This window comes from Peromyscus eremicus, unplaced genomic scaffold (genome assembly GCF_949786415.1).
Source record: "Peromyscus eremicus unplaced genomic scaffold, PerEre_H2_v1 PerEre#2#chrX_unloc_1, whole genome shotgun sequence".
Classification (NCBI taxonomy): Eukaryota; Metazoa; Chordata; class Mammalia; order Rodentia; family Cricetidae; genus Peromyscus; species Peromyscus eremicus.
The window spans coordinates 938,506-961,295 of NW_026734288.1; the positions used below are offsets into that span (position 1 = coordinate 938,506).

Consider the following 22,790-nt stretch of genomic DNA (forward strand, 5'->3'; position numbering starts at 1 on the left):
TGCAGCAGGACTCACAGTACACCACACAAAACTGCTGGAACCAGCTCTTCTTCAAAGCCAAGTCTGAAGCCAGTGGCCAGAAGGACCCTGAAGGACTTCTCACTGGCAGGTCACAGACTGGAGCGCCTGATTGGCTAGTGAGGCCTGAGTGACAAGAGTACCTCCCTCATGGTTAGAGTGTGCTTAAAGACACAGTACATGCTTCCTGATTCTTCCTTCTACTCTAGACAAAATTGTTTTTTTAAATCAACATAGATATGCACATTAATAGCACTTATCCCTGGTTCCAATAGCTGACCCTGCTTACTTCCTGGACTCCATAGGAACTTCACCTTCTTCTTCCTGGACAGAATGTGGCTAGCTAGCTTGTACAGTCCAGTAAATTATATGGGGTGGAGTGATTTCCTGTCACACAGGTAAAAGGGATCCCAGAATAAAAACTAAAGAGCAATTTAAAGACACACAAGGAGAGTGTTTATTATGTGACATAATACTGACATCAGGTGAACTGAAGGTACTTTTTACCTGGTTGTCATAGGGACTTCAGACAGCCAACAAAGAAAAGCAGGAACTTCATCACAACCAAGAAAATAGGTCCATTGCTTTAGGAATTTTATTCCAGAAATTCAGAACAAACTGTTGGCAAATGAATAATAATACAGAGTAGCCATCATGGATAGTTTAATATTTAGAGAATAACTGAACTAGGAAGAATGTGTTTATGAACATTATGGTTAGTCAGCACATCTTCCTCAGTGGCCAGGTGAAGGAAAAAAACTGCATTATTCAAGGTTCTCTACCTGAAAAGGACTGGTAGAATGAATCTCTCTACGTAAGAAGAAAATGGATTTATTAGAATGTCTCACAAACTGTGGTTCAAGTAGTCTATCAGTGGCTGCTACCAATGGAAGTTTGGAGAATTCAGTAGTTGTCCAGTTCATGAGGCTGTATATCTCAGCTGGTCTTTAGTATACAATACAATTCTAAGGAAGTAGGCTCTAATGCTGGTAAAAGAATGAACTTGGAGCTGGGCAGTGGTGGTACAAGCCTTTAATCCCAGCACTTGGGAGGCAGAGGCAGGCAGATCTCTGTGGGTTTAAGGCTGCCCTGGGCTACAGAGAGAGTTCCAGGAAAGGTGCAATGCTATACAGAGTAACCCTGTCTCGAAAAACCAAAAAAAAAAAAAGAAGAAAAGAAAAAAAAAAAAGAAAAAGAAAAAGAATGATCTTGGTAGCCACAGCCAGGGCTACAGATATTACTCCTTCTGTGTTCTTCATGTATGTAGGCTGCCACCTGAAAGTATGATCCAGATTAAAGGTGGAGCTTATACTTTCTTTGATTTTTTTTTGATGTTTTTGAGACTGGATTCATCTGTGTATCCCAGGAACTCATTCTGTAGACCAGGCTGACCTCAAACTCAGAAACCTCAGATTCTGTCTCCTCAGTGCTGGACTTAAAAGTGTGCACAGACACCAAGCAGCTAAAGGTGGATATCACCTCAAATGTTCTAGATTAAAGATGGTTCTTTAATATCAAAACATTTCAAAAATTCCTCACAGGTGTACGCAACTCTTTTGGTTTTAGTTAATTGCTGAGGTAGTCTGTTTGACCCCCAAGAATAGCCATCACAATATCCAAGATGGAAGAAAGGGGAAATTTTTTTTACCTGCAGGTGGATGGTAAAGTATGGAATACTTTTCCAATGCTTTTGCTAAACAAAGGAAGCATGTACATATGGAAGCTGGACATGATCATGTAGAGGTGTCCATATTCCTAAGCAGGCTAGGTTAACCAATCCTTTTCTGAACATGATCATAATGTAAAAGTGGTGACACTTAGGGGAATTCTTACATAAAAATCATGCAGAGCCATATATAAATTATAAAATTGCTGTCGGATGTTCTGTATGGTAAACATGTTGATCTGATTGGATAATAAATAAAACACTGATTGGCCAGTAGCCTGGCAGGAAGTATAGGTGGGACAATGAGAGAGGAGAATTCTTGGAAGGGGGAGGCTGAGGCAGAGAGACACTGCCAGCCGCTGCCATAACAAGTGAGATGTAAGGTACTGGTAGCCACAAGCCACGTGGTAACTTATAGATTAATAGACATGGGTTAATTTAAGATAGAAGAATTAGATAGCAAGAAGCCTGCTATGGCCATGCAGTTTTACTGGGACACCAGTAAAAGAATTCCTTTCCTGTCTACAATTGAGAGTTTGGTCGTGACAAATGGCCCTCTGGAAGGGTATTCCAATACTTTCACCTGATTAATGAAATTCAGTTGGAAAAAAAAAACACATCAGCCACTGCCCCATCCCATAATGGCAGTTACACGTAAACCTTCAGAGGGAAGTCTCATAAGAACTGGAGGTGAAAATCAACTGGACAATTTAAGATAAAAAAAAACCCCAAAGAAAAGTAAGATGTTGCTTTCTTAACCAATAGCCAGAAGTGTCACTGGGATTCTGAGGATTTCATCCTTTACAGAGGCCAAGATGTCAAAAGCATTTTAGGAGCTCTGATCTCTAAAGCTAAGTGATTCTACATGCCTTAGGAAGGAGAAAAGTTAAAAGTAGTAATGAAAGCCTGTTAAAAGGGCCCTGTTCAGGAGAACTGGATCTTTGTCCTGGGTACAGAACTAATGTTTCAGTGGGGATATGTCAATCTCCTGGACAAGGGACCTAGTTAGTGGAGTCCAAGAAATGATCACTCAGGACATTTATCTATCACTGATAATTGATTAATTAATTGCACATTGGCAACCCAAACTACAGCGAAAACTGGAAAATTTTATGGCTTCTTTCTATCCCTCCCTTTCTGTACTGTGAACCCCACTGGTTGTAATATGTGGACAGTGAATTTCTATTCTTACCCAAGCACCTCTGCAATGCCCCTTCTCATAAAGAAAACTCTGGAATGAACGAAAATGTTAATTTCCTTGTTCCTTTTGCCTTCTCACTGAGCAGGCAAGGCCCAGCCTAGAATGCCTGACACATTTGTGCTTAGAGGCAGGGAATGGATGGTGAAGATGATGAAATAATAATCCCCAAATTTATGTTAAGAAATTGAAACAGACCTTATGGCCATGAGCTCCAGAGACTAGAGATTTCCATTAGAGCACAAGGACTACTCATAGCTTTTCTCTCAGGATAAACATCTTAAATCTGGAAGATAACAGTCTTGTTAGTCAGGATCACACCATTATATTCAGGTCTTCTTTTTTGTTGTTGTTCAACTAGAGTTAACTACAGTAATTTCATTTCATGTTCTTTAACTAGATTCTTGATTGCTTGGTCTTGGGCAGTCAGGACAGTTATTGATCATCTAACATTGATTACTTCAGAATTCATTACTAATGTCATCTATTGTCAGAGCAGGAAAGGTTTCACCAACTTTCTTGCTCATCTTTTTATTTACTGTGTCTAATCCTGATTAAAGTTGATCTGTAAAATCAATTATTGCACAGGTCCCTCTTCACTTGTAAGCTCCCAAAAAATGCCAGATAGTTTGGAGGATACTCATTCACTGGTCTATTTTTCTTTCTTACTGATCAGCCAAGACCCAAAATAGAAGGAATGGCAGGACTGCCTTCCCAGCCCTCAATAGCAGAGTCAGGATTAAATGAACAAAGCAATTCTCCATTACATTGTGTGAGAAAAGTCTGAGATACAGAAGAACATGCTGTAAATAGAAAAAAAAATTAACCAACATCTAGAAAAAAGCAAAGAAATTCTTAATGATGGAGAAATATGTAAAATAAAACAAACAAGAGATTAGAGGAATGATACAATCAAAGAAAATCAAATTTAAATAGTGAAACTAATAATTGACATTTAAAAAATATAAATATAATTGAAAAAAAACACATAGCAATCCTGACTTTGATAAGGAGCAGGCCATTCCCTGGTACAGAACTGGCATTAAAACCAACTGTTTGACTTTGCACTATGTATTATGCTAGCTGCTGAGCTTTGTCAGCTGCTACACACATCTACAGTCAATGACCTGTGTCTCAACTGTGTGAGCTGACTTAACAGTGAAAAACACGATTAAATATATCTGCCAAGGAGAGCCCACTAGTTAGAAATTCAGTATTCATTGGCTTAAAAGAACCTTTCCAAATTTTATACCCACTAATCTGGCCTGCCTTCATTAACATGATGTGAAATAATACATGGTGAGAAATTACAAATCAGTAGCCCTACCACAATCAGGTCCTATTTCATAATGGTAACTCCAGCAGTTAATTGCCTATCTTCTTTCCCCCTGCAGTGTACACATAAATTATTCTTCCTATTCTGTTCTGAAGGCAGAAACCATGCTTCACATGTAAATCTTTTACCAGTTACTGCAATAGACAGTTGAATACATGACTCAAATGGGTAATTCTAAAACTCACTGTTGGTAGAGCCTTTTAAGAATTTAGTTTATTTAATCAAGAGGACAGTAAGGTCATTTCCCAGAGAAGCAACTGACTGGGATCATGGTCACCATAATTAACATAAGGAGAGCTTGACTCAGAATCATTTTCTTAATGACTGTGTGTACAGCTGTTTTACAATTAATGTCTTCCTAGAAACGAATCACTCCATATACTTGAATTATTAATGAGCAAAACTCTATTTAGTAACATTGTGCATCCATCTCTGGCTAATGCTACAAGAGGAGCACGTCTAGAACAGATTTTGCATTATATATGCGATATCTTCCTTATATCTCTCTTAGGACCAGACCACAACCCATACTTTGAACAATCTAAATATGACAAGTGTAGCTATTAGGCAGACGAAGATATATAGAGAAATATCTGTGTTTTAGATCAAATTATAATCTACAATTAAAATATGTATCAATACATTAAAAAGATGTGTCATTGTCTCTAATTCTCACACATACAAAAGGCAGAGAACACAAATATAAAAACACCAAAGAAAGTCAAATATTAGTATGGTGGATGGTGTTTTAGATGAACTGTCCTACTGAGCTATGCATAACTCAGAATAGGGCTGCACTTTGCTCTAAGCACGCTGCCTCAAAGGAAGCACACAGTTGTTTCCATAAAAGTTGGGAAGGAGTTCATTTTAAATAGCCTTGCCTGCTGTCTGTCTCAGGGCTTTGACATCATTGTGTGTGTATATATATATAAATTATTTTTTCAAGACAGGGTTTCTCTCTGTAGCTTTCTGCCTTTACTGGAACTCACTCTGTAGCCCACAAAGGCCTCGAACTCACAGAGATCTGCCTGCCTCTGCCTCCCAAGTGCTGGGATTAAAGGTGTGCACCACCAACGCCCAGCCAGAATTATTTATTTTTAAACTTTATTTTCATTTTATGAATATGGCTGTTTGCCTGCAAATGTCTGTGTGCAGTACACGCAATGGCCAAAAGAGGGCATCAGAACCTGTAAAATTAGTGTTAAAAAAGTTAGTAAGCTACCAGTTGGTTTCTGGGAATGGAACCTCTGTCCTCTGTAAAAGCACCCAGTGCTCTTAATTTCTAAGCCATCTCTCTTGCTGCTTTTTTATTTAAAATTTATTTTCATACATACATTAACTAAAATGTATTGTATTGCTTTCCCCTTTTTTGTCCTCTCTCCATTCTTTTCCTCAAATTCTTCCCTAGTTTCTTCCTTGTTAAGCATTCAGAAATTAAGTATGGACAAATATATGAATAAAACCTAATGAGTGTAGCTAGAGTTTTCCTGCCTGGCCCACGGTCAGGGCAAATCTCTCTCAGGCTGGAGAATTTCTCTCCAGCTCCCGCCACCAAGTCCCGCCAGTCCCAGAGCCCACTTATAAAATAAACACACAGACTCTTACATTATTTAAACTGCTTGGCCATTAGCTCAGGCCTGTTATTGTCTAGCTCTTACTCTTATATTTAGCCCATTTCTATTAATCTTTACTTTGCCACATGGCTCATGGCTTACTGGTACCTTACATCTTCCTTGTCCTGATGGCAGCTGGCAGTGTCTCTCTCTCAGCCAGAATTCTTTTCCTTGTCCCGCCTATACTTCCTGCCTAGCCAATGGCCAATCAGTGATTTATTTACTGACCAATCAGCAACACACTTGACATACAGACCATCCCACAGCACTTCCCCTTTTCTTTTCTTAAAAAGGAAGGTTTTAACTTTAACATAGTAAAATTACATATAACAAAACAATTATCAAGCAAGAATTACAGTTACAATATTAAAGAAGAGATCCTATCTATCTTATATTTGTAAGTTTAAGGTTTTATATCTAACTTATCTTTTATTATAACTAAGGAAAATTGTAAGTATCTAGTCTTTAACCACATCAAAGACCTCAGAAGGATATACTACTACCTGAGAAATGGAGAAGGATATAAGCAACTTTTAGGAGTCTTGTAGGGTAGACAGAGACAGCTGAGCCTGGACAGTCATGCAAAGTTTTCTTGTAAAGTTGGGGCATCTGTCTTCAGCCCACAGGCCTAGAGTCTCTTATTCACTTTTTTCTGTGTCTTGTAGAATGTCTGGCAGTTTTCTCTGCAAAGCAGGAACCTGAAGGACCATTTTGTCAAGCAAAGTTCAGTGGTCACCTTTGTATGGGTCCTGCATGTCCAGTTGATCAGGCAGTCCAGGCAAGAACAGTTTCTTGCCCAAATGGCTATTTTTGTCAAGGTGAAGATAAACTCCATATGGAGTGTCTTCGATGCCCATCCTCCTCTCTGAAGTAAATCGGTGCTGTCAGGAGCAGACATGTCTCACTGTCCAAAAAGTCTAAACTTTTAAAACATTTTAAATGCCATATTCTGTAGGTCTTTGAAGTGTTTGAAGACTACCTATCTATCTGAAATATATCTATGTATACCTAGAAGACTTAACTAACATGGCTACAAATATTATCATAGATGACTAACTATTAATCTATTTTTTAATTATCCATTACAATTTTAAATGAGTTACATAAACATAATACCTCAAACAAGAATAGAAATATATATACAGTATAACACAATTAAGTTTAAATTTGTATCAATAAACTAAAATCTATAGCAATGTAAAACATTTTAAACAAGTTGTTACTCTTTAAAAGTAGGTTCATTAATCTACCCTTTCATCCTATCATATCTAAACTATCCCCTTTTTTTTCTTTAGAAAGAGATTGTATTTATAATCAACCTGCTTTAAATAAAAATATTGGTTTTTCTCTGTCCCACACCAGAGGGCTCTTCTGATTTGGGACACAAGAATCTCTTAACCATTTTTTTTTTGAGCAATATGTCTGGGTTTAGAGGGGGAGTGAGCCAATTCCATCTCTAAAGCCAGCTTGGTATATTTGGGAATTTGGGCGTAGCTTCTCTTACTACTTCCTGCTGGAGGGGGGCGCTGTATCTTATGGGGACACGAAGAAAATTTTAGGATCATGGAGTAGTCCATGAGGCTGTATCGTCTGAGCCAGTTGCCTTGAAACCATTCTGGATGTTGAATCATCTGGGCCATGGTGTCACTGGAGACCTTTCAGGGGGTCTTGGCTGGTCAAACCTGATGTATCTTAATCTGGAACAAATCCATAGTCTCTGGCTTTCTGTGGAAACAAAAGCAGAGACTCTTTTCCAAAGCAACATATCCTTATATCCAAATTTTGAAGTCAAGGTACCTTTAAAATATACATTTTGGCATAACTCAACAGCTTTTACAATCAAATGTTTTTCTGCAGTTACGAATATCAAAGAGAACGTAATCCAGATTCTCTGTGTGGTAGTCATCTTTACGTGGCTTATTTTTTTATATTAGCTTGAGCCTATTCCTTTTAAACTTCAGCCTTCTAAGCCTGAAACGGCGCAGTGGCTGCTGGCTCCACCCACTTCAGCTTCCCAACATGGCGGCGGTCCGCTTTCCGCCAGCTCTGGGAGCCATAACTCTCAGAAATAGTGGGTCTACACTTTTACCAAAGTAGCGTGTAGCCCAGAAACCTCTTTTTTGTTTTGTACTAGCAAAGGCTAAATTCACCACACAGTTTAATGTGCTACTTGCAGAGGCCTCATTCCCACCATACTGCAGGTCGAGAGCGCACGCTAGGAACCCGCCAGTAGCTCAAACCGGCAACTGCCGCTTATTTGAGAGAGACAATTAGGAAGCTGTTTTTAGGTCCGTTTTAGAATCTTTTTACTCAGGTTTTAGGTGGAAACTCTTGCCAACACGTTGGACGCCATTTGTAGCTAGAGTTTTCCTGCCTGGCCCACGGTCAGGGCAAATCTCTCTCAGGCTGGAGAATTTCTCTCCAGCTCCCGCCACCAAGTCCCGCCAGTCCCAGAGCCCACTTATAAAATAAACACACAGACTCTTACATTATTTAAACTGCTTGGCCATTAGCTCAGGCCTGTTATTGTCTAGCTCTTACTCTTATATTTAGCCCATTTCTATTAATCTTTACTTTGCCACATGGCTCATGGCTTACTGGTACCTTACATCTTCCTTGTCCTGATGGCGGCTGGCAGTGTCTCTCTCTCAGCCAGAATTCTTTTCCTTGTCCCGCCTATACTTCCTGCCTAGCCAATGGCCAATCAGTGATTTATTTACTGACCAATCAGCAACACACTTGACATACAGACCATCCCACAGCAAATGAGTCCATTTCTGTTGGTTGTGTATTGGTTACAGTACTGAACACACAGGATTAGATAAGCATTTAGGGAGTTTATCCTTAACCAAGGCTAATTCTGTCACCTACAGGAGTATTCTACTTTTTAATGAGCATCAGGAATCTACCCCCAAAGTGATCTAGGCTGCAGTAGTCAGGAAACATTACCAGAAATAGAAAACCTGGGTTATCAAAACTTCAGCAGACACTCACTGTAGCTATGGTTTTGTAGCTCTAGAACTGCATAGAACACTAAAGACTTCAACCAGTCACACTTCTCTTGGTTCCATGTGCTTCACACCATACTCAATTGACCATGTTCACCTTGGATGACTTTGAAATCTTGAAATTTCTGCCTCAAATTCTAAATACCATGATTACTGGTTGGAGCCATTGTATCTGACCTGGGCTTCAACTGTATTTAGTGAGGCATTAGAATAACAGCATAAGTGAGATGAGCAGAAACACTTAACCATATACAAAATCAAATATTTTTTGAACATGGGTTTCATCATCTGGAGAATATAGGCAGAACCCACATTTACTCATTTGATGAGTTATAACAGAATCATTCATAAAGTAAGACAATATTGGTCATAGTTGGAAGACAGTAGACTTGAAAGCAGGAGGGATCAATCTTATGGGAGCCATCTTCTGTTACTGAAGTAAGGGCCAGAGCTTGTGCCCTTGACACCAGCCTCAGACATTCATCTGAGTAAAATGATGTAAAACAAGTTATCCACTTGTGATGTGCCCACTTATAATGCATTCACTCTGGAAGCAAGGTGGGCAGATCTCTCTGGTGTCCTAGAACAGTTTAGTCTATACCATGAGTCACACAAGGATATTTACTAATATTATACTTTAAAACAAAAAGGAGAAAGAAAAAAAAGAAGAAAAGAATCAAAAAGCAAAAAAAGCACATTACTAATGAACAATGAAAACATGATATTTATTCAGTTATACTAATTTGGTTATAGATATATAAGGTACATAATCCATTCTTGAGTTCTTAAAAGGTTTAGAAGGCAAAGATAAACAAAAATGAGTAATCTAATGAAGTCATACAATGAATTTTCCCATCTCTAAAACCTTCCCCCATTTTCAGGTCCTGTCTCTCTAGCCATGTGGTCAGATAAGTAGTAAATATTTCTAGAAACATTTTTATCCTGAGGACTCAGTCTTTTCACACAATGGGATTCCCAGGGAAATTACAAGTTCATGGGTTCCACTGTCTCACTAGTTGTGAGTCAAAAAAAGTAAGAACCTGCTTACTTTTGCCATGCAGGCCAATTGCCGAGATGTCAGGGTGGAGAGTGAGGCACATTAAGGTCTAAGGAGAGATGCAAAGTGGAGAGAGCAGATTATCATCACTCACAGGTACAGGTAGTTGCCAAAAAAAAAAAAAAGGAAAAAGCAGAAGACCTGGGTATGGCTAACCCATCACAGGTGATTGGATAAACATGGCACAGTTTGAATCAGCTTGTCCTCAGGTACACACTAAGCATTGTTCTCTGATCAGTTGATATTTTGGCTTTTACACCCAAAGTTCCCTCCCTAACAATACCTCCATACTTTATAGCTCTTTGTAAATGCCTGAGTGTCCAACTCTTAGAGTGACTTCTGTTTAACTCTCAGGATCTCCTGACAACCTGGATGTCATCTGAAGTCACAACAAAAAAAAAAGGTTCCTAACTGAAGGGTTTTTTGGGAATCAGAAAAGCAGCATATGAACTCCTTCAGACAGATCAGTTTTTGTACCTGCAAGTTCTTTTTGTCTCTGTATAGGAGGTATAAATTCCAGCAAGAGTACACATGACATATACTCTTGTCTGCTTGCATTGCTGCTCATTTATGACCCTGGTGATAAACTCAATCTTGTGGCTTTGATCAAGCTGTCAGCTACTTTTAAGATTTGGATTGTGAATTCCACTCCTGATCATTTTGTACTCTTCTTTTATTTTGTGCATATATAGGTATGGAAACTTATTTAAGCATGCAATCTAAATGAGTTAATGATGATATCAGCTTGTATCTCTTCTGGATCATCAGGGCTGAAGTAAAGATGAATTCAGGATTATCCAGTCATGTTTTACTGCTTTAATGAAATGTTCATGTGGCTAAATAGTTTGCTCAACACTTATGAGTACTGACTGCTCATCCACAGGGGCCTGACTTTGATTCCCAAACACGAAGAGACTGCTCACAACTGTCTGTAACTACAGGCACTGAGAAACAGACACTGTTGTGACCTCTACTGGTACCTGGCATACAACTGATATATACACTGGCTAAACTTATATGCCTAAATTAAATGTAATCCTTTTTGAACATAACATATATATAAAGAAAAAATTTTTGAAAATATGGACACATAAATATCTGTCTTTTCACCTTTTGCATATCTTGTGCTCTAGGAGGCCAGAAGAATGCATCACATCTCTTTGATCTGCATATAAGGGTAGTTCTGAGCCATTTGAGGTAGATGCTATGAACCAAACTGGGGTACCTAAGAAAGTAATATTGAGCAAACTCTCCAGCTTCCAAATACATCATTAAAATACCAAAGATGAAAATGCCCCATTGCTCCTTTTGTCTTTTCTCATTTAAATGTGGTAAAAGTCCCCAGAGGATTTTCAAAGAATTCAATGGCTTTCTATACTTCTGTAAAAGGACTCTCCACATAGTGTCTTATTTTCATTGTTAACAAAGTTCCCTTAAGGTGAGTAAAGATAACAAAACTTTTGGTTGAAACAAGTCAGAGTCCAGTCAGATTATATTATGATAACTTCCATAATTTGATATTTCTATTAATTTTTGGAAGTTTGTGGAGATAGGGTATCTCTACATATCCCTGGGTGTACTGGAACTCACTATATGGACCAAGCTGACCTCAAACTAAGAGAAAGTGGCATGCTACCCTCTTCCAAATGATAAAGTTACAGCCATGCAAATCTAAGCCCAAATGAAATCATGAATTCATAAGTATCAATGACTACTTACTTACATTCAAGCTATTCTCTCACATTTACTTGTTGGTCTGAGAAAGTGCTATGAACAAATCTTTGGTCCTCAGAATAAACTAAATAATTTAACAAGCAATAAAAAGAAAAACAAAAGAGATGCCAATATGTCATTTTCATTTGCGAATAGGATTTATCATTCAATTTCCCCTATTTTGCATAATCTTTCAATGAAAATATGTTTACAATCTGAAAAGATGCTATTTTATTCATTTAATATTACAACTAATTCTATTTGAGCATCAGTGAGACCTCTGTGTTGGAAATGTATTTCTTGTGCAAGTCTGTAATGTTATGCTGATCACCATGTGAAGTTGGACAAAAGTAGACCCCACAAAATATATCTCACTGCTATTACATTATCTGGCATCTCTGGATAATCATCTTAGAAGACAATACTTTGGGATGAAGTACCAAATGCCTAACAGATGAGGACATGAAGATACATGAACTTTAAATAATGTATACATATTCAGAGCAAATTAATTTTATTGTGAAATATACAGTTGATTACTGACTCACTTAAATTATTACATCTCTTCCAGATAGATGAAAATATTTCTTTGGATACATACATGAAGTATTTAATGATTTTCATATTCTCTATTGAGTATTTTAAAATTAACATCATTAAAATGTATTTGTAAGTAAATTGGTTGCAACAACTCTGGGGTTGGTCCCAGATTATGTTACCAAAACGTGAGTTTTGCAACTCTGAAGAAAGGTGTACTGACTCCTTGAGAGTCAGAAAACACCTTGAGCTGCTTATGACAACTCTGACAGCTGGAACTCAAAGGAGACAGTTCAGCCCTGAAGGGCAAGGTATCCTGGACACTTCAAACTGCTCAGAACAATAGGTCTGCCCTGAAGGTGTCCTAAACACCTGGAGCTGTTTAGCACAGCTCTGATGGTTGGGACTGCAAGGAGATAGTTCAGCCCTGGAGGAATGTTTTTTTCTCATTTCTCAGAAAAGGCAGGCCTGGAACTACTTCAGCATCAAAATGCATCCTGACTGGAAAAGTCAGGGTATCCTGACAGTTCAGGAAAGTCCGGCTATACATGGTATGATGGGAGATTGTCTCCCTGCAGGATAGAGCAATCCTGCTCCTCTCGTGGAGAGCCACTACAGCTGAGTTTCCACTCAGCCCCCACTTAAGAGGGCTTCCTAGCAAAGTTCTGCTTCTCCTGACTAAGAAAATGCAAAATTTTAGCCATCTCCTCAAGCTCAGGAGAAAAATGTTACTTTTAAGCTCTCTCTTGCTCTGTCCACTCACAGACATCTCAGCAAGGATCTTCTATTTAGCTCCCCCCTTGCTCAATCGACTATGGGATATTTCAGTATGGTTCTTCTGTACACCAATGAATGAAGGTCGTAACACCCAAAACTCTTTTGAGAACATGATTTATTTGGGAAGGATGAATACAGAAAGTAGCTGCCTCTACCAGGGTGGATAGAACATCTCACAACTGACAAGGCAGGATTGTTACAAAGGATGTCCTGGGGGCAGAGTCAACCCATGATGGGTTAGTTGTTTGATTGTTTGTTTGTTTTTTCTGCATAGGGATTAGCCAGTTTTGTGGGTGAGGGAAAGAGATGGTCCTAATTTCAGGGCCAAACTGTGTTTATTTTACTACTCTTTCTTGGCTTTTTGATACTACCTCTAAGACCAGGGCTCATTTCTTTCACTGACTCTGGTTCTAGGAACCAAGAGTGTTATTTTGGCACTAGATTCAGAGTCAGGACATATATTCTCAGTTCTGGGTTTGGAGATGAAGGGTTAATTTCTCTGGCTGAGATCTCAAACATAGGCTGTAATTCTTTTCCTGGTAATGAGCCCTAGGGACAGGATTCTACTCTCCTACTCTGTGATTGGTTGGTTTCACAAGTCAGTTCACCAGGGTCAGAGATGGCTCTGATTTGATCCAAACTGTGTTTCTTTCATGAGTTTTATCTGAGCCATCTTTTCCTTGTCCTGGGCTCCAGGGTCAAGGTAGGTTTCTTTAGCAAGTTTTTATCCTCTATATTCCTCCCTTTTTTGTTTATAAATAAGCCACTGAGGGTTGCAAAAGGTAATAAGCAGCTGGGATTTGGAGAGGGTAATAAGGAATTAGGAGTTGGAAAGTGTAAATAGGCAGCTCAGGGCTGGAAAAGTGGGGGTTATCATTAAACTGTTTCCTACTGATTTGGGGCATTGAGGTTCTTGGAACAATCTTGATCTTCCTTCTCAGGTTGTAAACAGGTTCAGCAGATCTGGCTTTATCAATAGGGGCCAGTAATCCTGTAATATTAAGTGGCTCAGAGTTCGGTTACAAATATTTTGGATCTGTTGTTGAAGAAATCTAACCAAGATGTTTATGAGGCAGGGTGCAATTTGCATGGCTAGGCAAAAGAAGAAAAGGGGGAATAAGAAAGGCAGAATCCATTTCCATATCTGACTATTAGTGCTCCATTGTCTGGGGGCATCAAGCTGTTTTTTGTTTGAAGATTCATCTGGTGTTGTTGGATCTTATTTTTCACTATCCCTGATTGATGGTCATAAAAGCAACACTCTTCCCCAAGAAAGAGACAAAGACCACCTCTTTCTGCTGTTAATAAATCTAATCCTCTCTGATTTTTTAATACTACAGTGGCCAGTGAATTAATTATTTCTTGAAAAGTAAGGATGGTCTGAGCTACTCTTTGGAAATCCTGGATGAATTATGAAGAGAGCTGATGGTAAATATCTAGGGGAGTAGTTAGTCCTTCTATTCCAGTGGCTGTACCTGCACTTATTTCCAAGGCTGCTAGAAAGAGTATTATTTGAATGGCTCATTTGTCATGCCTTGCTGCTATGAATTTGGTGTTGGGAATTGGCAAGGCTCTTCACCAGGTACCACACCTAATTTACAAAACAGTAATACCAGAGTACGAGTCCCAGACCACCTAGCAGGTAAACAGTGATAAACATGAGTACCACAGAGAATAGAGGCATTGTGAATGTTTTGACATAGTGACTTGGTGTTAGTACCAAGGGTAATAGTATTATTGCAGTCTACAGAATCCAGAGTACACACAAAGTGTATTCCCAAGAACTTAAAGCCATCTGTAATGACAAAGAGAGGAATGTGAGAGAGATAAGTGGTAGTAGAGACATTTGGCTTGAAGTGATTAACAAATGGTAAGGTGAGAGAATCTAATAGGACAATGGGTGAGGCCAAAATGGTGAATGAGCATTTGACCCTGGAGGGACACATAACCAACATTCTCCAAAGCTGTCAGGCTGAGCATCATTGAACAACTAATATGTGGTAGTTTGCGTCTGAAAAAAGAGGGGATGTGACAAAGAGGTTGAATAAACATCCTCAAATAAGGGTGACATTCGGGGTGTGAGAGGGTTTGAGGAGCTTTGGACCACTTCTACTGTTTTTATTCCTAGGGGCTGAGAAAGTGGCATGTATACCCTCTGTATTTTGAGTGTTAACAATGGTGTCTACTATGGGATATCTCAGCAAGGATCTTCTGTTCAGCTCTCCCTTGGTCAATCTGCTATGTGACATCCCAGCATGGTTCTTCTGTGTACCAGTGAATGAAGATCTTCACATTCAAAATTCTTTTGAGATTTATTTGGGAAGAAAGAGTCCAGGAGAGTATCTGCCTCTACCAGAATGGAAAGAACAGCTCACAACTGACCAGGCAGGTTGGTTTATATAGGAAATCCTGGGGGCAGAGTCAACTTGTGATTGGTTAGTTTTTTTATTTTTTTCTTGCCCAGGGATTGGCCAGTTATGTGGGCTAGGGACAGAGATGGCCCTGATTTCAGGGCCGAACTGTATTTTTTCCACTGGCCTTTCTTGGCTTTTTGACACTACCTCTAAGATCAGGGCTCATTTCTTTTACTGACTCTGATTCTAGGGACCAAGAGTGTTATTTTGGCACTAGATTCAGAGTCAGGGCCTATTTCTTTGGTTCATTTTTCTGGCTCAGGTTCTAAACATGGGCTGTGTTTCTTTTTCTGGTCTTGAGCCCTAGTGCAAAAATTCTACTGTCCTGCTCTGTGATTGGTTGGTTTCAAAAGTCAGTTCACCAGGGGCAGATATGTCTTCTATTTGATCCAAACAGTGTTTCTATCACTGGTCATATCTGAGCCATCTTTTCGTAGTTCTGGGCTCCAGGGTCAGAGTGGGTTTCTTTAGCCAACCCCATTCCCCTACTGTTATGACAAAACAACAGTCATAGATAATACATCATCTACCCTTAGAATTGTACTCAAGAGACTGACACACAAGGATCATGAATTCTAATGTATCCCTGGCTAATGACTGAGATTCAAGCCAGGCTAGATAACAAACTTTTGAAGCACATCTGTGAATATTAAATATTAAAAATACAACCATGAATATTAAATAATAAAAAAAACCATGAACAAAAATCCATTACCCTTTCACAGAAACCCTTACTTGAAAGTGTGATCACATACTGCCTGAGAGTTAAATAAAAATGAACCACTTAGATGATAGCCATCACATTCTGTACAAGGCAGCAGATAAATACCTCTGAATAAGTGAAAGTGCAAAAGAAGATGAACAAATGCCACAGAAGGAATATAAGGACCACAAAATAAACTTTACTAATTGAATTTAGCACACATATCCCACACTTCAATATCTTTCTCACATGTTGCAAAATAGAAGCCACACCTCTGAATAAGTGAAAGTGCAAAAAAAGATGAAAAACACCACAGAAGGAATATAAGGAACAAAAATAAACTTTACTAATTAAATTTGCCACACATATTCCACACTACAATATCTTTCTCACATGTTGCAAAATAGAAGCCACAATGGGATCTTCACATCAGTCTTTGGTGAACCTGGTTAATAATTTATTTACTTCAAATATACAATGAAAAAGACTTAAAACAAGGTTTTTTTCCTTGAAATTAAAAACAACTGTGATGTCTAAAGTCTTAACCAAATTGTTTACATAAATGAGGTTTTCTTTCATGTGAGTACCTATCTGTTTCCTGACATTAAGATAATATAAAAAGGGCTGGAGAGATAGCTCAGAGGTTAAGAGCACTGACTGTTCTTCCAGAGGTCCTGAGTTCAATTCCCAGCAACCACATGATGGCTCACAACCATCTGTAATGAGACCTGGTGCCCTCTTCTGGCTTGCAGGAACACATGCAGGCAGAACACTGTAAACATAAAAAAAAGACATTAAGATAATATAAAAAAGCTTTAAAATATTGACAGGGATAGAGACATGGCCAAGACTTTAACACATGTTCATTCCCTGGACCAAGATCTGGTTTTGGATGACTTCCAGTAATTCTTGCAACAAGGAGCTCCAACAGTTTAACCTTCTTGGGAACCAAAACGCACATGCATATACAAAGAGGAAGACACTCACATATAGCATAATTAAAATAAAAACAAATGTTTAAACTAATTTTCAATTATGAATGTTTTTCTATTATAATTCTGGTAACATGGGTTTTGAAGCATCTAAATGATTACAGAAATTTTCTCCATAATGACTTGGTCCATTTAACAGAAAACAAGCATGCAGTCTTGAAGTTGGAGTAATCTATCATTTTCAGTCAGTGACATCATTTGAGAAGATTTAGAAAATGGTACCTTGCTGGAAGAATTCAGTCCTGAAGATTGGCCTGAGCATTTATATCTGCACACCATTTCTAATTACACTTTCTGCTTTATACTGCAGGACAAGAATGTGAATTCTTAGCTGCCTGCTTTAGCAGCCATGTCTGACACTTGTTTCCATGCCACTTTTACGGGGTACTTGTACTGCTCTGGAACCAAGGGCCAAATTAAAACCTTTTCTAAGTTCACTTAGATATGGTCTATTATCAAAGCAACAGAAAAGCAATGATACACATCTAAGAAAATTTACACCAGAATTCATTATTTCATGTATTTGAAGAGAAGTATGAAATCTAAATGGGTTACATTATCATTTCGTTTATAGGTCTTTTGTCCATATTTTTTTTAGAGCTGAGGATCGAACCCAGGGACTTGTGCCTGCTAGGCAAGCACTCTAGCACTGAGCTGAATCCCCAATCCCTCTTTTGTCCATATTGTTTGACAGGTGTAAACAAAATAAAAAGAGATATTATAATGCTTGAACATATTGACACGTTTTAATTTTTTTTTCAAAATAATTAATCTTGTGTAATTGAATGTAAGTTTGTTGGATGAAGATCATACCAATTCATATATATTCAGATTTCCATTGATATGAGTTCTTTTCAGATCCTCAAAGTCTAATGTTATATTCAAAGTCTTTAAGAGACCAATTACACACTAAAAGTTTTACAGTTACAGGGTTGCTCTGTGTTGTGACTAGGCATTACCACATTGATTATATTCATAGGATTTCTCTCCAATATGTGTTCTTTAATACACTTGAAGATGACTGGGCTGTACAAAGGCATTACCACACTGTTTATATTCACATCGTTTCCCTCAGTTATGAATTATTTCATGCAATTGAAGGGCACTATGATGAACAAAGGCTTTCCCACACTGATTACATTCATAGGGTTTCTCTCCAGTATGTATTCTTTCATGCCTTTGAAGAACACTGTTTTGAGCAAAGGCTTTACCACACTGATGACATTCATAGGGTTTCTCTCCAGTATGTATTCTTTCATGCCTTTGAAGAACACTGTTTTGAGCAAAGGCTTTACCACACTGATGACATTCATAGGGCATCTCTCCTGTATGTGTTCTTCTATGTACTTGAAGATTATGGGGCTGAGCAAAAGGCTCTATCACATTGATTAAATTCATAGAGTTTCTCTCCAGTAGGTGTTCTTTTATGCCTTTGAAGAACACTGTTTTGAGCAAAGGCTTTACCACACTGATGACATTCATAGGGCATCTCTCCTGTATATGTTCTTCTATGTACTTGAAGATTATGGGGCTGAGCAAAAGGCTCTATCACATTGATTAAATTCATAGAGTTTCTCTCCGGTAGGTGTTCTTTTATGCCTTTGAAGATCACTATAACATGCAAAAGCTTTACCACATTGTTTTCATTCATAGGGCTTTTCTCCCATAGTTTTCTTTCATGCAATTGAAGAGCATTGTGACAAGCATAGGCTTTACCACACTGATTACATTAATAGGGTTTCTCTCCAGTATGTGTTCTTTTATGTACTTGAAGATGACTGGACTGTGCAAAGGTTTTACCACATTGTTTACATTCGTAGGGTTTCTCTCCAGTATGTGTTCTTTCATGCCTTTGAAGAGTATTGTTTTGAGCAAAGGTTTTACCACACTGATTACATTCATATGGTTTCTCTCCAGTATGTGTTCTTTCATGCAATCGAAGAACACTATGACAAGCAAAAGCCTTCCCACACTGATGACATTCATAGGGTTTCTCTCCAGTATGTGTTCTTTTATGTACTTGAAGATTGTGGGGCTGTGTAAAGGCTTTACCACATTGATTACATTCATAGGGTTTCTCTCCAGTATGTGTTCTTTTATGTACTTGAAGATGACTGGACTGTACAAAAGCTTTACCACATTGTTTACATTCATAGGGTTTTTCTCCCGTATGTGTTCTTTCATGCAATTGAAGAGCACTGTGTCGTGCAAAGGCTTTACCACACTGATGACATTTATAGTGTTTCTCTCCAGTATGTGTTCTTTTATGTACTTTAAGATGGCTGGGCTCTGTAAAGGTTTTATCACATTGATTACATTCATAGGGTTTCTCTCCCGGATGTGTTATTCTATGCAATTGAAGAACTTTCCAGTGAGCAAAGTCTTTCGCACATTGATTATATCCATAAGGTTTTTTAACAGTATGTGTAGTTTCATGCCTTTGAAGATGACTGTGTTGTGTAAATGTTTTACCACGTTGATTATATTCATAGGATTTCTCTCCAGTATGTGTTTTTTCATGCCTTTGTGGAAGACTACATGCAAAGGTTTTATCACTCTCAGTATATTCATGTGGTTTCTCTCTAGTATGACTTCTTTCATGCCTGCAAGAATAATTGAAAATTCAAAAGCTTTACCACATTCAGTACATTGTTGAGTCTTTATATCTGCATGAATTAATTTTACAATTGTTCTAAATATATAGAGAACTGATATCTTAATGTTTTAGCATGTTGTTTACACTCACATTGTTCCCCTGCATTAAGGATGGCTTTGCATATTTGAACATGCCTGTCATGGTAAGAGTCTTTATTACCTGGCTCATATTTATGGCATCATTTTTCTCACAAATATGTGAGGTTTTTCACATATTTGAAGAGAACTGGGAGAATTTGGACATTCACTTATTCCATTGATAAATTTTCCTATACTGTGAGTCATGCTACATGTTCAAAGTTAACCAGGACAAACAGAAGCATGTACACAGACAGTCTTAGTACCCATAGGCCTTTTCTGTGGTGTATTTGTTGATCTATTCTGAATGAACTGGAAAACCAATTGTTTGTAAACTTGAATCACATTCAACAAGTTTACTCAACATGAGACTACTACATATATTCTATGTTCTGAAATTGAGAGATGGACATTGTTTCTTCCCATACCCTTATGTTCATAGAACTGGTATCCAGAGTTACATATGATATAACTATTAAAGAAAGAATAAAAACAAGAATATTTACATTTCATTTACAGTTGGACTTTCTGTTCTTCATCAATATATGGTATAGGGAATAATGTTTCTCTACAACAACTCTCCCCTCCCCTTAACTCTTGACTCTATCTACCCATCTAACTAAAATTAGAAAGGCAAAACACCTATATGAGTAAATATTCTATGGACTATTTGCTTATTACAAGGTTGTGTATATATTCTTATCACATATTCAATGAGTATGTCTTTTGTAATATGAAAACTATGAAACTAAATGGATTGTCAGTTGTACAGCATAGCTTTGATGAAGCCATTACTAAAATGGTGATTTCTGCTAAGGCATTGTTTTTTTTTCTTCCTTCTTAAAAGAATGACTTGCAAACATAATTCACTTACCTACCATTGAGGTACATGTGTTTATGAGCATTTAATTGTCATTGATGCACTTTAAACTGTGATTATTTACACTGCTTCATTTCACTAAGGCTTCCAGATAAATTATATATATCTACAGGCCCATCTCTATCAGCTTTTACATGAAAATTACCTTTCATGTTTTTGAGAACTTTGACAATGTTCTTCAACTTCAAGATCATCCCAATTGTAGCCTAAAATATAGGACAAGAAAAATGTATGAAATATTACAGGAAGCTGAAAAATTTACATTATTATCTGCAGTGATCCTTAGAACCAAATCTGATTTATTCATTTCATTCTTCCTCATTCTCAATCAGAATTGGAGAAGAGCATCAATAACCAAGAAACAGTTGTCCCGTTATTTAAAATGTGAAGGGAAATTTATAGTATTACCTATAGCTGTGAGGTTCATATAGGTCTCCTCCATCACATCTTTGTAGAGATTCTTCTGTGAAGGATCCATCAATGCCCACTCTTCCTGAGTGATGTTGACATGCACATCATTATAGGTCACTGTATTCTAAAATATGCCATACATAAATATGTCATCCATATGAATAAAACAAAAGGCATGATACATCATTGTATATGTGTGCTTCTTTGACAAATAGCCACATAATTCTGGTGACTGCTACACATATTCTATAACTCAGACATTACAGTGAAATCATCAAGTTATTTCACAAAGAAACTGAATAGGAGATTTACATCTATTATTTCTGAATGCTTTGAATTGAAAATCACCTTGCAAGAAAAATGCCGATTAACAGAAATAGAGTGACAAGCAAATATTTTAACAGTACTGAGCACACAGAGAAATTGTATGAACAATTACTAACTACAAAGAAGATTTGTAAGTTGGGTGTAATGGCTCATGTATTTAATTCCAGAACTTAGAAGGTAGAGGCAGGTATATGTGCTTCAGAGTTGAAAGTTAGCCAGTCTATGTAATCAGTTATAGGACAGGAAGAAATAAATATTAAGAACCCATCTGCTCTGTAAAATTCCATCAAACAAACAAAAATTTAAGATGAACTCAGAGATTGTTTTACTGAAATTCCTACAAAGAGTTAAGCATTCACTCTGGTTCTGTATTTATTTTTCAGAAATCTGAATTTCTCCAATTTAAACTATACTTTAATAAACCTTACTAAAAAAAACCATGTATTTAAACAGTTACAATTTGAAAGATGATAACATTAGAAATATCAATGTTGGTCATAAATAATCAACACAGGGAAGAAGAGATGGCTCAAAAGTTAAGAGCTCTTACTGGTCTTGTATATAGAGGGCCTCAATGGCCAGTACTTATACGGGGGAATCACACAACTGTTCATTATTCCAAGCTTGTGGGTTCTAAGACTCTTTTTGGACTACTATGAGGACCAGGCATACATGTGGTACATATCCATTTATACAGAAAAAAAATCATATTAATTAATAAACATCAAAACAAACACAAGAAGCAAGAAGAATACCACACACTTTGTAATCTAATGACTCAGAAGGCCCAGACTCCTATCTGGGAGTTTTTCATTCAGTTGATTAGCTCCTGATGCAGGTCACTATATGCTCAGGGTCATCCATTAAAAAAATGCATTTAGTAATTTCAATGATGCTCATAGTCTGCAACAGCCCCTACACTGTTCAAATATCTAAAATCTCTTTTGACACTCAAGACCAATTCTTGACTGTCATTTTATAAGATCAAAGAATATGTTAAATCTTTTTAACATACAAATGCTACAGAAAACCCAATTCTCATTCCAAAGAGGAATTGAGACAAAAGTGAAGGAAGACAAAGGGAAGACTGAAAGCCAGCATGACAACAATCAAATCTAGTAGTTCTATGGCAGACACATGGGGCTTCATTTTCAAAGGGCTTAGATTTCTCTGTCCCCACAACTTCCCATTCATCTCTCTCTTTGGTTATTTCTACTCCATATATGCAGCAAGTTCTCCATGAATGATATCTCACAGTTTAATTATCTCAACATCTTATGGTCTCAAAATACAGCCCAGATGATAGAGATCTGTAGCAGGAATCTTAGAAGTTCCTATTAATAAAATCAAACCTGAGCCAGGTATTGGGGTGAACTGGAAGGTCAGAGAACCAGAACAAGCCACAGC

At 37.7% G+C, this 22,790-nt stretch overlaps 1 protein-coding gene across 1 annotated transcript; it reads right to left on the reverse strand.

The window, feature by feature from the left end:
• Positions 1-18,268: 18,268 nt before the first annotated feature.
• LOC131900985 (zinc finger protein 120-like) lies at positions 18,269-21,168 on the reverse strand (the record flags this gene model as incomplete). The annotated part of the gene is given in 5 exon segments (XM_059252291.1): positions 18,269-18,375; positions 18,713-19,380; positions 19,742-19,747; positions 20,791-20,851; positions 21,054-21,168. Coding segments are annotated over 5 exon segments (957 nt in total), but the record flags the coding sequence as incomplete, so codon positions are not given.
• Between the last annotated feature and the right edge of the window lie 1,622 nt (positions 21,169-22,790).